We start from the raw sequence: 23,259 nt of genomic DNA on the forward strand, positions 1-23,259 counted from the left end.
AAAAATATCTGGTTCACTCACATTTTAAGTCAAACTTCATAGCCTGATTATGAGATGGTACTCTTTTTGCTCCAGGTCATATTTGGTATGGTATGTTCAAAAAACTTGCAGTGAATTACGAGAGTGAATTGTGATTGTTAATGTGAGAGAAGCAGAAATCGGTACACTGAAATTGTCATTTTTTGATGTGTGTCCATCAACCATCTGTTAAACCATTGTGAAATCTTCTGTCATCAACCTCAAAGAATTTCTGAATCCCATCCAAGAAGATCGTGTCCACATCTTTATGATCTTTAAAATACCTAAATCTCTTTTTTGCCAGCGGAAATTCCTTTACCAGTGTTCTGTATAGTATGGAAGTTGTCCAAACAAATACTATCTTAATATGTTAAGGCACATGCACACTGAACACACTGTGCTGAACACATTTTGCCTATTGTTGGTAAATGAAAGGAAGAGTCATGCTGTGGAGAGCTGTGGGTCCAACGAGTTCTGCCATTCAATGTTTGATGGCTATGCCTTTGTTTTCACAGTGGCAGTCGACTAATTCACCACAGTAAAGCCAATCTGCATGAAATATTTATAAATTATATACACGACCCTTCCTTGAAAATCAGTCCACCCATTTTTAAAAACCATATCAAAATCACTACAGTATTTCTTGAGATTAATCTGAGCATACAGAAAGAAGCAAGCAGAGGACTTCAATTTATATTTGCAGAGAAGACATACTACTCTGTATCTTTGTGAGCAAATACATAAATATTCTGTTGTTACAGCTGTAAGAAGGCATCAATATTTGGCACCTGAATATTTCAGCACTACAAAATGAAACTATTATCTGCTACTTTAGCTTGTAAACTATTTATTATTCCAGCAAAACTTTTTCTCCTGGCTACTTACCATTAACGTCTCTGTCAATTCAAATTTCTTTGGGGTCAGATGCAGAGTAAATAAAGAATCTCTTGCTCTTTTGTAGCTGCCAACAACTTTGCTTGTTCTACAGGCACATTGCATAGCTGGCACAAACCCAATCAATAAATCCATTAGGCATGACATAACACGGTTGTCATTAAGTTCACGAAGAATTTCCTCTCTATGGTTAGCTGAAACACACAAATTTCATTTTTATAAGCAACAAAGATTTTACGATAAAAGAGCACTGATAAAGAAACTTCGTTCAACTACACATATTTCTATCTGCAGAGCAAAAGTTTTAATTTGCTAGTTACTTCAGGACGGTTTGATAATATAAATGTCAAATGACATAATAACTACATACATCATTTATCAGTCTTAAATTACACACACACACACACACACACACACACACACACACACACTCCATGATAATTAAAGCTGCAAATATGGCAAACCATACGCAGTTTGTACATATTTTTCAATCTAATAGGTTAATAAAAGTGGCTTACAAGAATATGCAAAAATATAGGAAGGATACAAGAATGATAAAGGAGAAAGAACAAGGAGCTACAAAATATTAGATTTTTTAATTAAATGTAGATACCATGTGAAAATTTTTTGATATGGAGTAGCAGGAGAGTAGTGGGGCACAATAGCAATGTGTCAGACAGAAGAAGACCAGATATTCATGACTTTGGAATATCTGAAGAACACACAAGCAAAAGCAGTCACTATATACCCAGCACTGGCAGATTTCTAAACCCTAACTGGAAAATATGACATAGGTGTTTTCACCACTGATACTGTACAAGGTCTCTTAAGTTTCAAATTGTTTAATCATTTTTTGTTTGTGTGTTCACATATTCATTTATGTCTATTTTTACTTCACCATCCCCTTCCCCTGAACACCACCACTTCATTTCTAACTACTATTCCCCCTCTAATCTTCTCTATATGCTACTTCTTTTGCCTTTAGCAACCACTTTTGAACTCATTAGCAACAGCTCACCAACAAAATTCTTATGCCCACCTATCTCTCCAGACAATCATATAAAATGCCAGCATCATTCCTGGCAAATACTTTGTGTACAGACAAAGCAGTAGCTAATAACTGTTGATACATTTCACTATTTTGAATGACCAGTTTCAAACGGAGTAAGTGCCATCACAGTATGAAAATGAGTTGAGAAGAGTCATGAAACCCACTGTGATAATAATATGGTAAACTGACCATCGCCTTCTCAAAAATAATGTATGTTGAAAGCTACAGTAGCACCGCAACACTAAATGCTATAAAATCTGACTGACTGCTACAGTTTCGAATATCACCTAAATACTGTAGAATTACCACAGGCCAAAATTATGAGTGACAGCCATGAGCACAGACAGAACTTGCCACATTTTGAGCCTAATAATGCTTCCCAGTTCTCATTCCAGGACCCTGTATTTGCCAACTGTATGCTCACTCAATGTGGGACATATTTCCCAGGGAGCTCACCCCAAGGTAACAGCCACAAGGCATTTATAACTTAAGAAATTCTACACAGACAATGAGAAACAATGTTTCTTTTAACACTTCCTTAATGTAATGAAATTTCTATTGCTATAATAATGAATAGAAATGTGATCGTTATAATTCTGAATGAACAAATCCATTTTTTACAATCAACCATCCTTATCACACGAGTTCTGACAAAACCTCACTAATTTACTCTACAAGATGAACTCAACAGCATCAATGCCATTTTAAAATATACACCTGCACTATTGAAATGACTGCCAAATAATCCTCAAAATCCTATTAAGATGCTTAGGGCATAAACATAAGATGGAGCACTGTAACTAAGAATCACAGCTTTGGTAGTGTCTGAAACTTCAAAAGCAAATATAATCATTTGTGACAACGAACATCCCTTTAAAGAAGGCTTATTTTGAAACTTTAAAAAGCAGTACAAAGGAGAGGATGGAATATTTAGCCTTGTAAAACATTTTTAGTGTCATCAAACAGAAATGACACACTTACCAATTATTTTTGAAGTATGATGAGACTGCTTTGCTGCTTCTGCATTAGCAGTTCCTTCTGTACCAGATTCCACATGAACAGGAGAGACATTCCGCTGCTGCATTGGAGTGGATGACAATGGCTGATCAGCTGAGGGCATGTTCTGTGTATGGGCATCCTCACTTGCCAGACGACTACGTTTTGATAAAGCCTGAAATAATTTGGAAACAGCATATTTTACTGCCTTTGTCAAGTTACTTTCATATTTAACCTTTACATAATTCAAAACTTCATGTTACGTCTTTGTGTTTCGATCAATACTGTGGAAAACAGAAAGTTGATTCAATCAGAATGTTTACTGTGGTCTAGAATGTTATCATACAAGAATGGAATATCTTGATGATCTCTCTCACACCTGCAATAAGTCGAATTCAACAAAATGGGTGTCATTTTATTTCGGAACAAAAACAACAACAGTCACTTTAAACAATTTTGATATTGCTTACAATTTAGTGACTTGTTGGCTCTACAATAAGCACACTTCACCCAAGCCCTCAGATGTGTTCCTGGCACTGGAAATAATTATTTGTAACACTTCTGTACTCAGCTTTTTAATACATGGTTTAGCTCTATAAAACTCCTAATTATGCACAGGAGCACAACACTCATTGCTTTTATGTTTCTGCATGTCTGCCCAGGTTTCTTATGTGACTGCCTTTTTTTGAAATATGCCTAGGGTGAGGAGGCTTTGGAAGGGGGCAACTTCACTAGGCTGGGTACGTGGTGGATAATATTTCTACAGCAAAAAGATTGAGATATTGTTATTTATCAATAATAAGTTTTATTAGTACACAGACAATCACACAAGACATGGAATATTGGCAGAGTTCAGCAATTACTGTGTTCAGCAATTCAGTAATTATGTACATATTGCTGTAAATTCACCATCACCCACATCTGTGGTGCAATGAAATACTACTACTACTACTACTACTACTACTACTACTACTACTAATAATAATAATAATAACAATAAAAGTAATTAGATGACAATCGCAAATAAAAAGGTTACTGTCAATATGCACAGAAACTTATACCGACATAAAGGTGGAAAAAGGAAAATTAGGGTTTAACATCCAGTTGTTGATGGTGATGGAATACAAACTCGATGGTGGATGGTGGGGTAGGGAAGGAAAATGGTCATGTGCTATTCAAAAACACCATTACAACATTTGACTTAACGACTCAGGGAAATCACGTCAAACATTAAACTGTGGTCAGATAGGAATTTGACCCTCAGTCCTCCCAAATTCAAAACTATGGTGTTAATCACTATGTCATGTCATTAATATCTTAATTATGGCATTAAGAAGCCCAGCATGCACAAGTTAACCTCACAAAGAATATAACACGTAATTTGAATGCCCAGTCTGTACAGTACACAAATGCTAACTGATTTAATGTGGTGCTAGCCCGAGAAAGGAGACTCAGTGTGCATCAGATGGGTTAACAAAACTTGCCACCAAAAACAAGTCATAAATGAGAAGAGACTGATAATTTCTTTTAAAAGATTTTTGTTTCTAGCCACTAATGATGCTTAGTTATGGTAAAACAAATTTTAACACACGGAGAGTCCAAACAAAAGGCATCAGAAAAATGTGTTACAATACTTTTCCACCTAATCAGAGTACCATAAAAAAATAAAATGAGTCATCAATCTTTTGCTTATTTTGGAGTGAGACTGATCATATCTATTTCTTGTTACAGCAACCACAAGTGATTCCTCAAATATCTTGGGAACTCTGGTTAAGCCATTTTTGAGATTATACAGAAAATTAAGTGGGGTTTGATGAATTAGAATAATAAATTGCTCTAGATTTTTTATTTCAATTGTGTTGTAGAAATAATATCAAAATTAAAATGAGAAAACTGAGATGTTTATGGCTATGAATGTTTAGCATTCCTTAACATCAATAATCTTTGGAAATGCATACATTAAACAATCACATCCTTCGATAGAAGGTAATGGTAAGATCCATACGATGACCTGTACAGGCTGTACTGAGATGTCAGTTTCTTCAACTCTAAACAATTTGTGAGACTCACCAATTTGTCTCATTCCGAGTACCTTGATTTCCCAGTCTTCCAGAATTTCTGACACTACACACGCAAATCTGTAATCTGTGGGTATTTTCTATAGCTTTCTCAAAAAAAAAGTACAAATAAACATTTCTATAAATTGTCTACAATTGCTTCTGCAAGATCCTGCACATTATCTTCACTTTACTCGACACCACCTCCCCCTAAGACCCTTCTGAGTACACATCTCTTCTAGACCTGAAGAAAGTGACAGCCAGTGGCTGACAGATTTTTTGCATTTGGTGGCATTCAAATACAGGGTTATTACAAATGATTGAAGCGATTTCACAGCTCTACAATAACTTTATTATTTGAGATATTTTCACAATGCTTTGCACACATATACAAAAACTCAAAAAGTTTTTTTAGGCATTCACAAATGTTCGAGATGTGCCCCTTTAGTGATTCGGCAGACATAAAGCCGATAATCAAGTTCCTCCCACACTCGGCGCAGCATGTCCCCATCAATGAGTTCGAAAGCATCGTTGATGAGAGCTCGAAGCTCTGGCATGTTTCTTGGTAGAGGAGGTTTAAACACCGAATCTTTCACATAACCCCACAGAAAGAAATCGCATGGGGTTAAGTGGGGAGAGCGTGGAGGCCATGACACGAATTGCTGATCATGATCTTCACCACGACCGATCCATCGGTTTTCCAATCTCCTGTTTAAGAAATGCTGAACATCATGATGGAAGTGCGGTGGAGCACCATCCTGTTGAAAGATGTCCGCGCTGTCGGTCTCCAGTTGTGGCATGAGCCAATTTTCCAGCATGTCCAGATACACGTGTCCTGTAACGTTTTTTTTCGCAGAAGAAAAAGGGGCCGTAAACTTTAAACCGTGAGATTGCACAAAACACGTTAACTTTTGATGAATTACGAATTTGCTGCACGAATGCGTGAGGATTCTCTACCGCCCAGATTCGCACATTGTGTCTGTTCACTTCACCATTAAGAAAAAATGTTGCTTCATCACTGAAAACAAGTTTCGCACTGAACGCATCATCTTCCATGAGCTGTTGCAACCGCGCTGAAAATTCAAAGCGTTTGACTTTGTCATCGGGTGTCAGGGCTTGTAGCAATTGTAAACGGTAAGGCTTCTGCTTTAGCCTTTTCCGTAAGATTTTCCAAACCGTCGGCTGTGGAACGTTTAGCTCCCTGCTTGCTTTATTCGTCGACTTCCGCGGGCTACGCGTGAAACTTGCCCGCACGCGTTCAACCGTTTCTTCGCTCACTTCCCCTTACAGAGGCATCCAGAAGCTTTAAGGGGCTCCGGAAAGGCTCAAAATCATGAAAAGTCCAATTTTTACTTTTTTGCGTTTTCTGAATCTGCAGACTATTACCTTTTAATAGATATATAATTTATTCAATTCCGAAGACTACAACTATTTTTAAATTTTTTTTGAAATGTGTTCTACATGGGCGTGACCCACTGTGGCGCTGTTAAACTGCTGTCAAATAGTGTTATTATTAACGTCCGTGTTCATCAGGTACATTTTAGCGATGTGAGATAAAGTATGTGTTGTGGCTAACCTGTGATGGTTCAATATATATCGCTGGTGTGATTGTCGATTGTTTCATGTTTATTTAGTCTGTTGTTATCTCGAAAATATTCGTAATTAATTCTGTTTCTTGAGTCTCTGTTTTGTTGAAGTATAATAATGAGTAAAAGTAAAGTTAATAGAAATCCTCTGAAGGCTTTTAAGAAAAGGAGAAATGTTGGAAAGCCAAAGGTATGTGTTATTACTGTAAACAATAAAGACGATAACCAAGTGAGTGAACCTAACCTCTCAAGTACACCTGCCCATAGCAGTCAAAGTGGGAAAGAAAATACTTCACAGAAGAAGCTTGGTTCAATGAGTGAAAACTATGAATGTTTTATGGGCGAATCGGATGTGAATGAAATATTTGATATGTCGGTTCTCAAAGGAATTTTTTCAAACTGTGTAAGATGTATTCATTGTAGTGAAGTTGGTCTGGAACTCTCCATAATAAAGCACGTAGGACTTGCTAGTGAAATACAACTGAAATGTGATAAGTGTTCATACATGACCACCTTTTGGAACAGTGTTGCAGTAACTGCAACTGAAGAAAATGGTAGCAAAATCAACGAACACAACATTAGATTTGTTTATTCCTTGCGTTCAGTTGGTAAGGGTGCTACTGCAGGTGCAATTTTCTGTGGCATCATGAATCTTCCAAATCCCCCAACCAAGTTTATGACCTATAATAAATTAATAGGGTCTAAAGTAGAAGATGTCTGTATAGAATCTATGAAGAACGCTGTGGAAGAGGCAGTAATGGAAAATAATGGTAACAGAGATTTGATTGCAGCGTTCGATGGTACCTGGCATAAACGGGGACACACATCTCTTCATGGGGTAGTACCTGCCACCAGTATGTATACAGGGATAGTTTTAGATGTAGCAGTAATATCAAAGTATTGTAGATGTCCACAAAAATATAAAGGTACACATGAAAATAATTGCAAAGCTAACTATAGTGGCAGTAGTGGAGGAATGGAAGTGGCTGGTGTTGCCAGTATATTCCAGCGTTCTGAGGCGTGTGATAAAGTGCAATATGTTAATTACCTTGGTGACGGTGATTCTAAAAGTTTCAAACATGTTCAAGGACTGAAGCCCTATGGTGATGATGTTGTAGTGCAGAAATTTGAGTGTATTGGACACGTACAAAAGCGAATGGGAACAAGACTTCGGCGACTGAAAGCTTCGTACGAAAAACAAAAACTCAGTGATGGTAAAGGGTTGGATGGGAAGGGAAGGTTAACTGACAGTGTAATTGACAAAATACAGAACTATTATGGAATGGCTATTAGGCAAAATACACAAAGTGTCGACGAAATGAAGAAGGCTGTTTGGGCTCTTTTTTTTTTTTTTTCATACTTCTTCAACCGATGAAAATCCCCAACATAGCTTGTGTCCCAAAGAAGAAGACAGTTGGAGTAAATATAACAAAGGATTGCTAACTGGAGAAGTGTACACTCATAAGCATAGTCTGCCTCATGCAATAATGGAGGTGATAAAACCTATTTTCAGAGACTTAGCAGCACCTGAACTGTTGAAAAAGTGTATTCACGGAAAAACTCAAAACCCCAATGAAAGTGTAAATAGTGTTATATGGTCGAGAATCCCCAAGACTGTATTTGTTGGAATAGAAACACTTCACTTTGGTGTGTATGATGCTGTTGCGACTTTCAATGATGGCAACATTGTAAGGTGCAAGGTATTTAGAAATATGGGAATGAAGATAGGTTCTAACATGGTACGAGCGATGCTTGCTTTAGACACGAAACGCCTTCGGGCTGCAGACAGGGCTGTAAAGAGTCTAGAAATACAAGCAAGAGTAAACAGGAGGAGGAACAAGAGGAAGCTGGAGGAGGAGTTTGCAGAGGATGAAGATAATCCATCCTATGGACCTGGAATGCACTAAAAAGTTAATCCAATCTTTGTCGCTTGATTCCCAAAACTTTTATTTTCTCATACTAATTACATGTTTTCTAAGGATCTTCCAAACATATTTGTTTCAAACTTTCAGTAAATGTTACACAGTACCTTCTGCATAATTTAACACAGCCTTTTTCCAAAAAACTGTATATTTTTGAATATATAAATAAAAAATTGCAAAAAAATGTTGTGAATTTTCATTACAATTGAAAAAAAATCATCTTTAATAACTGAACTAAAATTTTGTAAAATCCCCGTGTTAAGTTGTAGCCCATATTCCAATAAATAATCTGTAAAAAGTTCAACTTCCTACCTCAAATACTTTGTGAGGAAAGATGTAATTTATAAGCGTTATTTTAACATTGCAAGTATAGGGCGTTCCGGAGCCCCTTAAACTGCGCATACCATCGTCGAATGGAGTTAGCAGTTGGTGGATCTTTGTTGAACTTCGTCCTGAAGTGTCGTTGCACTGTTATGACTGACTGATGTGAGTGCATTTCAAGCACGACATACGCTTTCTCAGCTCCTGTCGCCATTTTGTCTCACTGCGCTCTCGAGCGCTCTGGCGGCAGAAACCTGAAGTGCGGCTTCAGCCGAACAAAACTTTATGAGTTTTTCTACGTATCTGTAGTGTGTCGTGACCATATGTCAATGAATGGAGCTACAGTGAATTTATGAAATCGCTTCAATCATTTGTAATAGCCCTGTATATTACACTATGAACACTACAGAGAGAGAGAGAGAGAGAGAGAGAGAGAGAGAGAGAGAACGAACATCTGGACTGAGGTGAAATAGTAAATAGTCTCCCAGGATAACTTTAACACCTTCCAGATGCTAGGCATGCGAAAGAAAAGTTTTTTCAAACCAGTCCATAAATGTTGGCATTCAAATTCAACTATGTGAAGCACAATTATATCACGCCATAGCAGCACACCATGATTCGTTGCAGCAAAGGTTGGCCTTTGTGAACATTTTCCAGCCACAGTTTCTGAAAATACTCATACCTCTGTCAATCACATAGAGAGGGAGTAAGTCACCAGCAGCTGACCCCAAAGATAATGATGCTTCTTTCAGACTTATAGTGACTGGATATCTGTTCATGGCATTTCTTACCATGTCTATCAGTAACAAATGATTTTCCAAGATCGACACTGACATTGGTTTAATCATAATCTAACACAATACATGGAGGGGCACTGGCAAGGTTATCTTTAAAATTTATTACTAGCTATACGAGTACGTATTTCATTACTTGTATAGCACTACAGTGTGGTCCGTCTCACTCTGTTGGACTTTTATGGTTCTAGCTAAGAAATTGTATCACACTGCAGATAATGAAGACTACTAAAATAGACAGAAAACAATAATATAAAATACTATGTCCAGATAATAACACACAAGAAAAATTCTCACTTATATTCAAAAGTATTTTGCACCACAAAAATGGGTAAAATTGTAAACAAATTTTATCCTTTTAACAGACTGCACAGGTCAATACTAGATTTGCTCACCAATGGGAGTCCCCTTTGAAGACATTTAAGTCTCTGCCGACATGAAGAGAGCAAACATTTGTCTTCATATTATCTGGAAATTAATTACCCCACAGACAACTATATAGTCACCATTCTCATCGTGTAGTATCAATCTCACCCAATTCTATGATATGTAAACAAACACAAATGTGAACCAAAAATACAGATAAAAAGTAATCATCACACAATATGTGGACTATACACTAATGGTTGGTCATGGTGTATCTTGGGAAGCTGTGTTCTCTGAAAATTAACTTCTGCCTGAACTTTTTGATTAACAGTTTCTACTGTTCTCTTAAATTATATCAGATTCAGAGGGGCTTGTGAATTCTGCAGATGATTTATAATACCATGATAAAAGATTTACTTGTCTCCTGAAACTGTAGACAGACAGACGATCTAGCACTAAAATCTGCAGACTGAGTATGTTGATCATTGTATATGGTCATTCAGAAAATTTATTATTAATAGTGATGCATAATGGAAGTTGATAAACTTTAATAATCCAAAGACATTTTCCCTTGAAATTGATCTCTGGCTACCCATTTTGGGACTCACTAATTAATTAATTAATTAATTTATTAATTATTATTATTATTAGTAGTAGTAGTAGTAGTAGTAGTAGTAGTAGTAGTCTTCTTAATCCGTAGATCTCTTTTTACAAGGATATAGGACATGTCAAAATATTTACAAGTTTATATCAATTTAAAATAAACTAATTCATATACACATATATTTACAGACTTCTAGTTAGAGACAATCATTAGATTTACTCCTGATACACAATACTTTTTTTTTTTTTTTTTTACAAATAACTTATTAAATAATGTAATGCCACACTGTTCACTCATATCTCACTATCAGTCACTGCACACACTACACACACACTGTTTCATAACATTTCACTCACTACACACACTAATTAAGAAGAACATACAAAAATTACTAACATACAACATCTGTTAAGTACCAACCATTGGTCATAATTATCACAGGTACTCAATTACAAAATGTGTCAAATTCTACATTCTTGTGCTTAAAACATAATACCACCCTGCTTACAGACAAACCTAGACCACTGTCACATGTATACATGCTGCACTCCCATACATTTAACTGTTTTTAGCAATTTATAGTAATTGTCATATTTGTTCCAAAATTTTATCTGCTTCAGATTCATTAGTATCATCATCATGGTCTCTCAACTTCTTCAGTGTTGGCACCATTTTTTTAAATGCATTTCACCTGATCCTCTCCACACAAACTTATCAACTTCTTCAATGTTAACTCCTATCTCTCTGATGGCTCCGTGGCTCCATCTGCAGTAAAACCACTTCAAGTAACTCTGCATTGGAATATGTCACGTCTCCACAGCATGGGTATATCATAGAATGTATGTGAAATACCAAATATTATCTGTTGAGTTCCCTCAAGGTCCTGTTGATGCCTTTACTTACAAGAATACCTCACAAAGGCCAGCAACAAATCTCTCAGTATCAAATTGTAAGAGATATTAGCAATGTTCCTTACTTTTGCCAAACCTGACAGTTATTGCAAAGTGAAATAGAATGTTCTGCATCACCATCCACATTCAGTCTTGTAAGGTGAGGCCATGAATTTGGATTATAGTAAAAGGGCAAAAATCAAACAATGGAAACCCGGGATGGAATGTAACAATATTATGAAAAGCAAAGTAGCTACTCACCATATAGTGGAGATGCTGAGTCGCAGATAGGCACAACATAAAGACTCTCACAATTATGGCTTTCGGCCATTAAGGCCTTCGTCAAAAAAAGAGGACATCATGCCTTACCAGAACTGGTGTGTATGGCCTTTGATTTTTTCTTTGGAGGTGGTGAAGTCTCATGTTTTCACTGCTTGCTCTGACACTTGCTTTCCAGTTCAAAATGGTGGCACCATCTCTCTCTCTCTCTCTCTCTCTCTCTCTCTCTCTCTCTCTCTCTCTCTCTCCCTCCCTCCCCACACACGCGCACGCCTGCAGTCTCAGGCAACTGAAACCACACTGCAGTGGCCAACACCACACACACACACACACACACACACACACACACACACACACACACCTGTATATACGCCTTAATGGCCAAATGCTATAATTGTGAGTCTTTTTGTTGTACCTATCTGTGACTCAGTACCTCTGCTATATGGTGAGTAAAACGGGAAAAATATTAGAAGTAAACACAGTAGGTAGCTGTTTCTTGATTATTACTATCAATCAGCATATCTCTGTAGAGATGACTGATAAATCTGATGCAAATTTAATTTCTTCAACTTTTGTAGAAATACATGTGGGCCAGCATATTTGTTACAAGATTTCCTAACTAATGACATAATTGGAATTATTATCCACCACAGCAATGATTAAACTAAAAGTTCAACACTGAGTCTTTCGGATGTGCCTCACTGCAACAGGGTATCTACTGCAGGCCAAATCACACTGGCCGACACATCAAGGCACTGTCACTGTTATGTCGGGTGTGTTCATACTGTCTGTCATGTCACATCATTTCATTTAGCCCATTCCCAACTGCAAATGTGAGGTTACGACTTATCATCTGTGATATCGAAAGTCCGAGGGTGGTAGCAGAATTGAGGAACTAACGATGAAGAAGTTTATCAAGGGCCAAAGCAAACTTCATAACGTATGACCTTCATCAATTTCATATGATACTGCAAGAGAAGTGAATTAACATTTCAAAACATCAACAATTATTTGCTAGCAAAAATATATTCCGTGAAATCTCATTGACACATTCCTAATTACCATGTTTTCTAGCTTAGTGCATCAAGTTTTGAAAGTCCCAGTTACCTTAAACAATTTGTTTGTACATTATCGCTTCTCTATTAGTATGTTCAAACTTGGCAGCACTGGTACCATTACTGTTTGCCCATAGCAACTTTTGCTGCCATGACTTCTGAAAGTGGTGGGAGTAACAGTGTTTGTAGCAGCAGGATGCAGAAATGTGCACGGAGACAGTGTTGTTTGGTGCCAACAACTTTGTTTGCTATGGTAGAAATGATGTGCAGAAGTAATTTTTATGGTTGGATGCAGTTCTGATGACTTCTTAGTGGCCTAACAATAAAACAAATAGCATTTAATTCTGTCACTGATGTTCTTTGTTGGTGTTTAGCATTCGACTGACTCTCGGTCTGTGATTTTTTTGTGTTGGATGGTATACCAATAAATCATGGATAAAGTCAGTGAGACAGTTAACAAATGAAGGAAAGTGGAACATTAATCAGGAAAGGGTAAAAAAATCTTCACATGAAATGTGTTGATAGTGTGTGGAAGTCAACATTCCTCCATCAACATTAAATACAATATTCCCCAAATGAAAAATAATTTAAACAGCATGTTTGGAAGGAGGAAATGGCAAATGAAAATGAGTGCACAATGGTCAGCTTCCACAACTGGAAAATGTACTACTGAAGTGGATAAAATAAGCTTGTGTTTTGAATATTCCAGCTGATCGCAATGTGGTTCATGCTAAAGCAAAGTATTTGGCACTAGAGTTCGGACTCGCAGATTTCACACCTTCCAATGGTTGGATTGAAAGGTTAAAAAACAGACATAATTTAGTGTATAAACATGTTTTAGGTGAAGCTAGAATTGTAAACACTGACACTGTTCAGTCATGGGAAAATACTCTTCCATCAATGTTTGTAATGTACATGAAACGGGCTTATTTTTTCACCTTCTGCTTGACAAAACTCTTGAATTTAAAGGAGAAAACTGTCATGGCAGAAAATTTAATAAAGAGAGGCTAACTGTTTTATTATGTTGTAATGAAAGTGGAACAGAAAAGTTGGTGTCGCTAATAACTGGGGATACAAAGAACCCACAATGCTTTAAAAATAAGTGACAATTCCATGTAAATATAACCCTAATGTGAACGCACGTGTGACAACTACCATATCTGAACAATTCATGTGTGTCTGGGATGCAAGGTTGTGTGTTAGAAATTGGAAAATCCTCCTGTTTATTGACCAATGTGCAGTGCATCTCAAGATATGTCATATGTACATAGTATAAATTTAGTGTATTTTTCCTCCCAACTGTATAAGCCACATTCAGTCTCTTCACCAAGGCATTATAAAATGTCTGAAACAAAAATATAGGATGAAACTTGTACAGAAGAGGCAGACCTGGCTAACTATGAGAAAAGTTATGACCTTAAAAGCTGTGCATTTTGTAAGAAGTATCTGCAATTCTGGCCAAGAAAGAACAATCTAAAACTGCTTCAAGAAGGCTGTCTTTCACTGGTAACTTACAGAAGAATTCACACCTGAAAAGGAAGAAATTGCAACTGAATAATGGCAGCAAATACTGAAGCATGAAGAAAATGCTGATTAACTTAGCTTCAATGAATATTTTGAATGTGCCGTTTGTCAGTCCATGACAATTAATGAAGTCTTGAGGGAATAGATGGCAGAAAAACAAGAAGTGAATACTAGGATGATCCAGAACCTTTTCCAGACTCATTGTTGAATATATTAACTAAGATGGACAATAAAATATTAAAATTATGACAAACGACATAATTAACTATCGATATGTTCCCACAACTTTCTGAAGACAGGGCCATGCACTTTACCTTATTGTGTTACAGCGTAGGTAGACTAACAAGATGTAAAATATAACAATAGTTTGTTGAAATGACATCTCCTATTCAGTTACCAGTAGCGATTTACCAATGGAGAGACACTAGATGAACAAAGTTCATTTGTTTTGAGAAGTGTGATAAAAATTGAATTTTAGTGTATTTTAGTTTTTTAAATTGCAATTTTAGTTTTTTTCTGCATCACAAGCTACGTAAACGTTTTGGACACTAGAGGTTCTGATCTCTAATCTCATGACTTTCCTGCATTCCAACTGGCTGATGGTACGGATTCCACAGTTTTGCTTAGCGCCTTAACGGACGATGCTGGGAGCGAAATCATTTGACTGGCTGCAACTGGCTGCTGATTAAAGGCCAGCCTCCTCTTCTCAGGGCTACCAGCTTACAGCTTATAAAAGAAACAAACATGTAATGGATTACTGTGTCATAGAAGTGACATGAAAGTTGATGATGAGCCAATAGAAGGACCTGGTACAGCTTCTTCATTCATTTTTTTAAATAATATTCACAATCACTTCGCACAACACAGCACTCGAATCAACACTACAATCACAACAGCTATGGCACATAATATTGTTTCATAGCTAAGGTTGGTAAAGAAAGTAAACATTCCAAAGTGGCATAAAATTGTTCAACTATCACCAATCACACAGAGGCCAAGATAAAGTGTGCGACCAGAAGAAGTGTCAAATGTTCAATATACTGGATTTAAGCAATGTTGCCATACTTAACACATCTCTGCTTCTCGTATTCTAATACATAATTTTTAGGGGTTCTGGGTGCGATATTCTGAACCTGTTCTTGAAAAAGCACATTCTCAATTATAACTGATCGAGATAGGGTGCACGAAGTGTGGCGTTATGATTTCGCATATTACCCCTAATATGGCACCCTTAATTCAGCATTTTTAATTACAAAAAAATCAAATTGTTACAGAATTAGTTATTTTTTGGTAGTATGTTTCTCCGCTTATAATGCTCAGAACCTGTGGTCCTTTAAAAACATGCTACCTAGATTCCACAGTACGTACAAACTCATCAAACAATATTTATATGGAAATAAATAGAGCCAGACTATCTTACCTATATTTTTTTCCCCTCACATTACTAATAATGTCATAAACAACTGTATTTCTCTCCTTCATTATAGCTGACATGTACACTTAAAACATTATTTAATGAAAATTGCTTCATGAATTTATGTTCTTATTTACATAAATGTGGGTGTCAGCTCTGTTCTGTTATTGTAAAATTTAAATAATTTTTTCACTTTCAGATATCTGACCCCACTTGTGGAAGAACACTCAATGGAAAATATATCCAAGTCACCACGGATCATTTGCAATTTGTCTTGAAAACAAAGCGCAATAATAAAGTAAAGATTAAGAAGACCCAAAAGCACTACTGTAATATGAGTGACAGTGGTGAACATAGGCCAACTTCCGATGTTATCGGATGATGAAACCATCAAAACTTTCTTCCCAAGAAACCGTGATGAGATGTGACAGTCTCTATGGATGCTACTATTTGAAATGCATTGTGGAATGTTTTGATGTGATGTGGCAACTGGTGTGAACTGGCCTTAAAACAGCTGAAGCAGCACCTGCTTTTCCATTCTCACTTTACAGTATCAATTCTACAAATATCTTTTCTTCTGCATATTCTACTCCCAAGGAAAATGGCATACAATATAATCTGGACAGTAAGATTAATTTAAAATTATCTAGTTCCTGTAAAACAGTGTCTTTTCTTACAAATTCACTGTCTATATAGTAATTACATACAACAAAACTGCAGCTAGAGCTAGACAGAAATGCAGGCAGAGAGAGATACAATTTTTGCAACAGAGATCATGTTATATTGCTGATTATCTAATAGCATTTAAAATTCCCAGTTTATAAGATGTAAATTTTAAAGATGTGGAGAAGAGAGGACAGGAACAAAATCAACAGACACAATGGCAGTTGGTCTAAAAACTGATTTAACTTATTTGGAGGAAGATTTATTGCCATTAACTTGCTTAAGATGGTTGTATAACCTCTTAAACTTCTTTGTGTATATTTACTTTGGGAAAAATGTTTTGATAATTGTCTAAAATGCTGTAATGAGAATTATGTTTTACTGGCCAACCCCGGACATATTAGAATATTTTTTTGGGTGCAACCCAGGACATGATTCTGAAATTACTTAGAAATTTAAAAGTTTCCTGAAATATGGAACTTTTTTTTCAGTAGTATTTTTCATTTTTTTCTTTATACATGACTTTTTTCAGAAAAAGTTTGTTTGTTTTAATTATATCATAAAATTTGCAACAAGAAAGTTCAGAATTAATTCTAACATTTGACAGAGGTTTTAGATACTGAAAGTCTACCTGCTTCCATAGAGCAAATGTTTCCCATAAAGGGAAAAAACCCTAAAACCCTCTCAACTGGAACAGGTGTTCCTGATAAACTCAACCATTTTGGAAGTACTGCAACATAAATATCTGTCTTTAATAATAATCTTTCCTTTATGTGCAATGGAAAATTCTACAGTAGACAGTGTGCAACAGACACATTCATTGTTGCTGTCATTACACAACTTCAGAAATATGCATTCCTGTTGCAGGTTAACATTAAACACACAATCTCTTTGGCCTGTTGCCAAACGATGAAACAAAAACAAATAGAGATTAAATGATCTGAAACGTATAGATAACTTAGGAACTTCACACATGAAAACAACAAAGTCATTGTCCTCATTTTGTTGGCAAACGTTTAACTGAAAAGTTGTGACACAAGCAATAGCCATGCCTCATCACCGGTATCAGTGCTTGTTCCACGATTGGCTGAGAGAGGCATGGCTGTAAGAGAAAAATGTCCTCAGCAGTCATAAAATCCTCAAACCCCAGCATTAAACTGGACATCACTAAAAAACCAGAACTGTCAGAGCTAATTCCAAATGTATGGTCAAGTATGATAATACACTATATAATTATTTAATGAAAAATGTTCCCTTCGTTGTATATAATACTCCAACAGTTATCATTCAATGGCTGAATAACTGGGTCTTTTCCTTTAGAACCTTGGGCCATTTTCGTTTTTACACACCTAAGAAAAGCAATATCTGTACAAGAAAAATTAATCAGCTCCTGGTCCAAATAAATGCAAAAACTTACAATGCACGAATTGTCCTCTTGAGCACCACAATCACAAAAGAAATTGCCATACTTGGCGTAAGTAACATCATGTCCCTTATGGCATACACGGGCACAAACTGAGCAAACACCCACACCATCAACCATCTTGCATGTGTGACAGTGATACCAGTGCTGGTTCATAAATTCTCGCTGAGTAATCGTAAATGTGCATAATCTGTTACACAAACTATCTTCATCCTGAAAATAAAATCTATGTTATTTTTTTGGCAGCAGACAAGATAAACCATTAAAACTAAATTATTACATTTACAACTATGAATTTATAGCAACTGTTATTATGTACTGTTACTTTAATTATATGTAGTTATTGTCCCCTAGTGAAATTAGGTTAAGAATTTGCACAAACTGGTGAAATTATGAAAATAACTTCTTTTATGGCATGGCAAAGAGACTGCCTCTTTGAATTTAATCAGTGAGTACCTCTCAAAGGTAAAATCTACACTACTTGAAACACTAACACAAGTGGCTTTACTATCTTCAATGAACATGTGCTGCTATACTACCCATGTATGAGACGACCCAAAATATAAGACGACCCCCTTTTGTAAGAAGATCCATGAGAAAAATTTATTTTTAATATTCTGGCTAATCAAAATTACAAACTTTTATGGATGTCACATATCTGCCTAAAAAGTTAACAATGCCTCTATTCTAAATTTATGCCATTTATTGTTGTCTATATTTTGATAATACGTGCACAAATAAAATAAACAAAAATCAATTTTTATCTTTACTGTCTGTTTTGTTTACTATCGTCTGTGGTATCACTATTTTTAATCATGAATATTGTCATCCTAATAGGACAGCTGGAAATATGTACCTTTGCTGTCACAAATATTTGGCTAGTTCTTCAGAATGTGTTGTGATTTCTGAGGTTGTGGTTACACCCATTTTTTTTATTTTTGAACACACAGCAGATTTTCCTTCTATACTGACATGAGAAAGTTACAATTTCTCTTGCTTCCAAACAAATAGACTGCCAGCTGCTCTCTCATTGGCTGTGTAGAATTGGTAGCCGAGACACCCCTATCATCCTCGTCATACCTCACGGTGAACACTGACAAGAGTGCTAAACAAAATTTGTAAGTACACCACTGGTCCCAATCTAGATTTTTAGCATCTCCTCCAGAAATGTATGCTGCTGCTGAGTATTTGTCCAATTTGAAAGTAAATTTGATTCAGAGTGCAAATGGATTCAGGCAAACTATAGTTTAAACATGCTAGATGTTCATAAAAGCCTAACTATCCAATATACATTCCCGTGGGTGGCTGCATGATGAAACTTGCTCAGCCTAGATGGTGTCACTGCCCCCTCCCCCCCCCCCCCCCCAACCCTTCTGTACTGCTGTGCTTGAACAACAGTGAACCACGGATGGCAATATCTTCTAGGGTACAGGTCATACACAACAGCAGCAAATAACACACAAATAAAATACAGCAATCACAATTCAATCAAATTCTCGAAGTTTCGCTCATCCTGCAATCGACTGACACCTGTGGTACTATATCCACAACAGGTCTTTCTGTTGTAATTTATTCTTGTGATAACAATAGCAGTCGATTTCTCTTGTACAATATCTAATTCTAGATTAACTTTCTTTCTCGTTTCATTTTAATGCCACCATCTTGTTCTAAAGTGGGTTAACAAGCTGGTGACATTTTTTCCCAGTGTTCTAATACGTGAACAGTGACCAAATTTCTCATTTGCAACCCGCTTGGGAAATCATTACTGTTTCTCATAGCCAAATAACATACTGATTTGGGTTCCGAATCAAGTAATGGTTTTTGAAGGGCATGAATTTCGCCTTTGAATGTCACCTTTATTTAAAAAGGAACGCAACTGTGTGCATATGGTATCCATACATTAATGAGAATTGTTATTGCAAACCTGTTAAAATACAACAAAAGTTTGCAAAATGATAGAATTTAATGCTATTTCCTCCTGCATTTCACAAACCCATCAATTTTTAAGCAGATCATTAGATTGTTGTAGTGGATAGTTCATAGTCTCTTGCATGTCCCTTGCACTAGCACTGCAAGTCGACAGTCAGGTGATTGTTCAAGTAAGGTTGATATTGGATCAAGTGCTTTGGCGCATTGGGAAACCTCGAGCCTATTCGATGAAAGCATTGCTATGCTCAATCACTCAAAATTCTTCAAAATAAATAGTCAAACCTTCATTTGTAAGTGTAAGACGATCTCTATAATAATCTATTAAACTATGCAAAAATGTTGCTCTCAGCAGCAATAGTTTAATCTACACATATAAGACAACTCTGTATTTTTCGAATGGCACATTTGGGAAAAAAACCTCATCTTGTAATTGGCTAAATATGGCAGATGAGAAAAAATTATATTTATCTCCAACACACAACACAAAATCATTTTTAACGACTTACACATGAGAGGTGTCGAGTCTTATACACCCTTAAAATACATTTTTGTCATTTCATTCTCCATTGACATGGTGGGAGGAAGGGTTATGACACATTTATTCAGTCTCATTCTGATCTCCAATACTGATCTCAGATTACAATTAGGCCACTTCTGTTAATAACTGAGAGATCAAGAGAGAAATATTGGAGTCAGAGGACTGCCAAGTAAGACTTATGGAGAGTAACATGGGGGTTAGGGGAAGAACAGGAGTGAGGCGGGGTCAAGGGGAGGGGTATGATGGAGGCAAAGGAAAAGTCACAGGGAAGAAGAAGAAGAAGAAGAAGAAGAAGAAGAAGAAGAATTGTGGTTCCCCAAATAGTTATCCCTGGGGGTACAGCACACCAGCAACATCAAGATGTGGTGTAGTTTGCTTCATAATCACTCTGTTCCATGCCTGTTACCGTATTTACTCGAATCTAAGCCGCACTCGAATCTAAGCCGCGCCTGAAAAATGAGACTCGATATAAAGGAAAAAAAAATTCCCGAATCTAAGCCGCATGTGAAATTTGAGACTCGAAATTCAAGGGGAGAGAAAAGTTTTAGGCCGCACCTCCAAATCGAAACAAAGTTGGTCCATTGTAAAATGAGACACAATTTAGGTCGAATGAATGACGATACAGCTACAGCAGTTTGGTTCGAGTCGTAAGCTTAGCAGTTAAGCTTTACCAGGTAGCCATTGCTATGCGTCAGGCGCTCCGTCCGTATTTATACGGGAACCCTTCCTTTTTCACGTGCTTCGTCTGGTTTGAATCGATTGCTTATTTTGCTTTAATCTGATAAGTGCCGTTTTCTTTGTTATAGGTGTTTACGTCACTCTACGCTGAAAATGCATTACTGTACTGTGTCATGCATTGTTTGTCGCATTCTGATAGTACGTGTTTACGGCCTGTTGCCGCTCGCGGCATGGATTGCTTTTGTGCGCGCTACCGCCGCTTACAGTTAAAAAAAAAGAAAAAGAAGAGGAATTGTCTCATTAGCGAAACAATGGCAAGAGACTGCTATTTGTTGTTACTTACACTGCTGCTTTCTTTGATAATGATCACCAAGAACCAAATAATAGACTGCGTATGACAGAACATGTTCTGAACGAGAGTTAGGCGAAAATTTTTCTCCATTTGAAAATCTTTGCGGCCGCTTCTTTAGTACATCAAATTCTGCACAGAAATTAGAGTCATCTTAGATTTAAAAATCTAGTCAGTTGCCGTGCTTCATTTATGACTGTATCACTACTAGGCATAAGAATAATACGAATATAAACATGACACGATATGTATATTCTTCCGCGTTTGCTGTTGTCTCACTCTAGTTTCGTAGTTTATTAGGCAGACAGGATTTAAATGAGATAGCAGCAAACACGAAAGAATACATGGCAAAATGTTTATATTCATATTATTCTTATGGTGAAGAGAATACTGCATGTGATTCACATTTCATCAGGTTCCTATTAGCAACCATCTCTTCTCACAGGTAGGAAAAAAATTCAGATCGTAGAGTTGGCCATATTGGCAAACATCCCAACAGTCTCGCCAGTCGGATTTTCGTAGTACATTGAAATGCTGCTACACTCGAAGATGAACAATATGGAATTCGTATTTACTTCCTTGGATAATGTATGAAAATGCAGTGGTCGAAACTCTGGGCGGAGAAAAAAAGCTCGTCTTCCATCTTTTTTTTTTTTTTTTTAATTAATTTACTGACGCAGAGGTTTTGGCACCAGTATTTATCTTTGTGCCTACAAAGCATGCCTGTGTAGCGCTACATATATTCGACGGCAGAAGTTAGTTGTGGCGGCACCTACCAATATTTTTCAGAACTTCGCTTGCTTTGCACTCGATTGTAAGCCGCAGGCGGTTTTTTGGATTACAAAAACCGGAAAAAAAGTGCGGCTTAGATTCGAGTAAATACAGTATACATTTTATTACCTTACCAATTAGTTTCCATACAAAGCTTGAAATTTTAAAGTACTGAAGAAAGATTATTCTATAACTCACAGAATCATCTTCTTCACTTTCATCATCTTCTGGTTCCATGTCTTCAATGAGGTCAGACTCTCTATCTGATGTCATATCATCATCCCAAGGCGTTTGATTCTGCAGTCCTAGGCTTGGAGGGCTGATTGCCTCAAAAACACAGCTCATAAAATTCATAATACCACATGCTGCCTCACACATTCCTTTGTGCTTCAGAGGTGATTGTTCCTTTTCTAACACTTGTTGTATTTCCCAGAGGTTTAAATAAGACTTGCTGAAAGCAAAATATAAATAATATTGAGTTGGTTACGTGTGAAGAGCGTGTGCACGTGTGCGAGTGTGTGTGCGTGCATGCGGGCGGGCGGGCGCACGCATACTCACACCCGCAAACCAATAAGTAACATAAAGGATGAATACTATACCATATGTCAAGCCAATCCGTAGCAGCTTTGAAGAGCAGAATGAATCCATTTCCAGTGCCACTTTCAGCAAGTGTCCTCATCGTGACCATAAGATCGGCAAAACCTTGGCCATCGTAAGGAGATGTCAAAAATGTAGATGTAACTTTTATTAGCGCTTTTAATAAAGTTATGGCAACCTCTTCTGATATACCACTGCAAAATATAACTTGTAGACAGTATTTCTTTAGTACTCTACATACTAGACTACTAAACAATATGAAGACTCCAAGTGCATGCAACAAGATTACATACTAGCAATGTTAAATATGACCACGTAAGTTATGATAGCATAGTAATTTACTGTTATAAATAAATAAAAATACTGAAATGTAAGTATTAAATAAAGCAAAACCAAAGTTGTGAATCTTCAGATTTTGGCGGCGCAAAGACTGTTCCATGAAGTTTCAGGTGTGCAGCCGCAAGAATTCTCCTTCTCCCTCTAATATTTCGGCTGTATAACTCGTGGTAGATGAGTATAAAGGGACGAAGCTAGCACTGG

The 23,259-nt window shown here is 36.8% G+C and overlaps 1 protein-coding gene across 1 annotated transcript in view; it reads right to left on the minus strand.

The window, feature by feature from the left end:
* The window catches only part of LOC126185121 (protein purity of essence), a 321,301-nt gene that overhangs the window by 252,628 nt on the left and 45,414 nt on the right, over window positions 1-23,259 (minus strand). Inside the window, 5 exon segments of the mRNA XM_049927939.1 lie at window positions 904-1,106; window positions 2,945-3,134; window positions 17,852-18,070; window positions 22,321-22,573; window positions 22,722-22,913. Of these exon segments, the coding sequence (XP_049783896.1) occupies window positions 904-1,106; window positions 2,945-3,134; window positions 17,852-18,070; window positions 22,321-22,573; window positions 22,722-22,913 (1,057 nt within the window).

Source organism: Schistocerca cancellata, chromosome 4 (genome assembly GCF_023864275.1).
Source record: "Schistocerca cancellata isolate TAMUIC-IGC-003103 chromosome 4, iqSchCanc2.1, whole genome shotgun sequence".
In the NCBI taxonomy this organism is placed as follows: Eukaryota; Metazoa; Arthropoda; class Insecta; order Orthoptera; family Acrididae; genus Schistocerca; species Schistocerca cancellata.